Genomic DNA, 2,012 nt, shown 5'->3' on the forward strand with positions numbered 1-2,012 from the left:
TTATTCAAGATATAAAGCAAAACATAACTATTTGAAATATTGTTTAAGTGTACGTCACTCACCAATTTAAATTATGTTTTTTAATATTGCTCAACTGAAAACAAAACATCAATTTATTGAAATGAAAATAAAATTCAAATGGTATTTTTTATTAATTTTTATATAGTTAATTATTTATTAATATAATTTAATTTTAATAATAATTTGAAGATAAAAAAAATATAGAATATATTTATAATTTCACAAACCATACAAAAAAACAGAACAAAAGCAAATATATTTTTCGTTTTATTACGTATTGGTGTAGTAACATAACTCTGTTTTTGAAGTTTTTACTTTCAAAAACTTTAACACGTTGGAGCTTCCTTTTTTCAGTTTTATATGAAAAAAATAAAAAAGTTGATGTTTTATTTTTTTGCCGAGTGTAAACAAATTAAAAAAAGAGGAAAAACCTGTTTGAGCTCCTTTGTGGATTTTTATCCTTGTGATTTTAGTAAAATTAATATTCAAATGATAACAAAAATCACTAAGATATTCGAATTATTGTTATTTTGTACCATCTCCAAGTTTTTTATAATTTGCAGCAATTTGCTAAGACGAAGAACGTTTGTAATAAGAGTTTTTGTCGCCACTCGAAGTGACATTTCATCAACATGATTCACATTGATTCATAGAGTGTTTATATTATAAATATACATGCTTTCAATTGTAGATATTAGTACGTCTGTTTTTTCCAACAAGATTAACTTTGACAATCGTCCCTAAAATTAAGTATCTTTATCATAATATTCAAAGTTAAACATATTACTCAATTTGATATTGATATAAAAATTTTTAAAAACGAACTGTTTTTGTTTAAACCTTTAGTTTTCATAATCAAAAGCGTCTTTTTCATCAAGGACTCGATCGGATATTATCGTTTTGAATTTTGGAGATTATTCAGTGAAATTGTTATTTAAAAAATTTTGTTTTGGTAGTTCGGCAAAATAGTATGTTGTGTTTCAATGAAAAAAAAATTCTGGGAAAAAAACACAAAATAAACTCCAACGTGTTAATGGTTGAAATTTTATGTTTCTACAAAAAGTTTACTTTTTAAATCATTAATTATGAAACATTTCAAAATATTATACTAAATAAAATCCAACATAACAAATAACATTAAAAAAAATCAAGACCATTATATTTAAAACCATTATTAAATGTCGATTTCAGAGAGATGAACAAAACGATGCAAGCATTAATCAAAGCAAATGTCTGTGTTGACCGAAACTACCAATGGCCACGGTGGTGCAGTTGTCAGAAGCAACGGGAAGATAATGAGTCAAAGTGGAATCAATTTGACTGACAACAAAGCTGTCCTGGTCCCAGACAAAATGTTCAGCAACGATTTCGCGTATTTCCAGATGAATGGTGTGACCATTGGAAATCACGAGTATGCAGTTACCAATTCCGACAAAGACGAAGGTGTAGTAACAGCAATGAAAGGCAACAGTGGAGTTAAAGGAAAGAATACTATAATCTTTGGTTACTATAACAATACTGCAAAGCCAGTTACTGCTGGTCAAAACCACATTGCCACTATGTACTGAAAACTTTAATTAACGATGGAAATTTTCAACAAGAAAACAAAGTTGTGATGGCCTCAATATTCTACAAAGAATTACAGAAAATCGAGAATGGCAAAATGAGTTGGGGTGACATTTCAAAGTTGCTTACTTTGCCATCGTGTGGGATAGTGGATTTATTTTAAAGTCAGACGGTGCAATTTTAGTCAAGAAGGCATTTACATTTCAGTTAAAGAAGCGAAGACAATAGCAGACACCTTCATTGAACAAAAGGTTTCTTCAATGTGTTCCAATGGTGTGATGATTGATGGCAAGAAGTTCTCCATAATCAATTCCGATTCCGTTATCTCTCACAGGATGGTAACAGCTGTGAGAGATAACGAGTGTATCAAAATTATAAATAGAAACAACGTTGTTGTCATTGGGTATTACAACAACTTAATTGTT

General features: G+C 28.9%; 1 protein-coding gene across 1 annotated transcript; it reads left to right on the forward strand.

Annotated features, from left to right (window-relative positions):
* Positions 1–1,250: 1,250 nt before the first annotated feature.
* Positions 1,251–1,589, forward strand: EIN_340160 (hypothetical protein; the record flags this gene model as incomplete). The annotated part of the gene is made up of 1 exon (XM_004261431.1): positions 1,251–1,589. One exon carries the CDS (start codon positions 1,251–1,253, stop codon positions 1,587–1,589), a length of 339 nt encoding a protein of 112 aa, XP_004261479.1.
* Between the last annotated feature and the right edge of the window lie 423 nt (positions 1,590–2,012).

The sequence above is a fragment of the Entamoeba invadens genome (assembly GCF_000330505.1).
Source record: "Entamoeba invadens IP1 unplaced genomic scaffold scaff_1105074726325, whole genome shotgun sequence".
Taxonomy (NCBI): Eukaryota; Evosea; order Mastigamoebida; family Endamoebidae; genus Entamoeba; species Entamoeba invadens.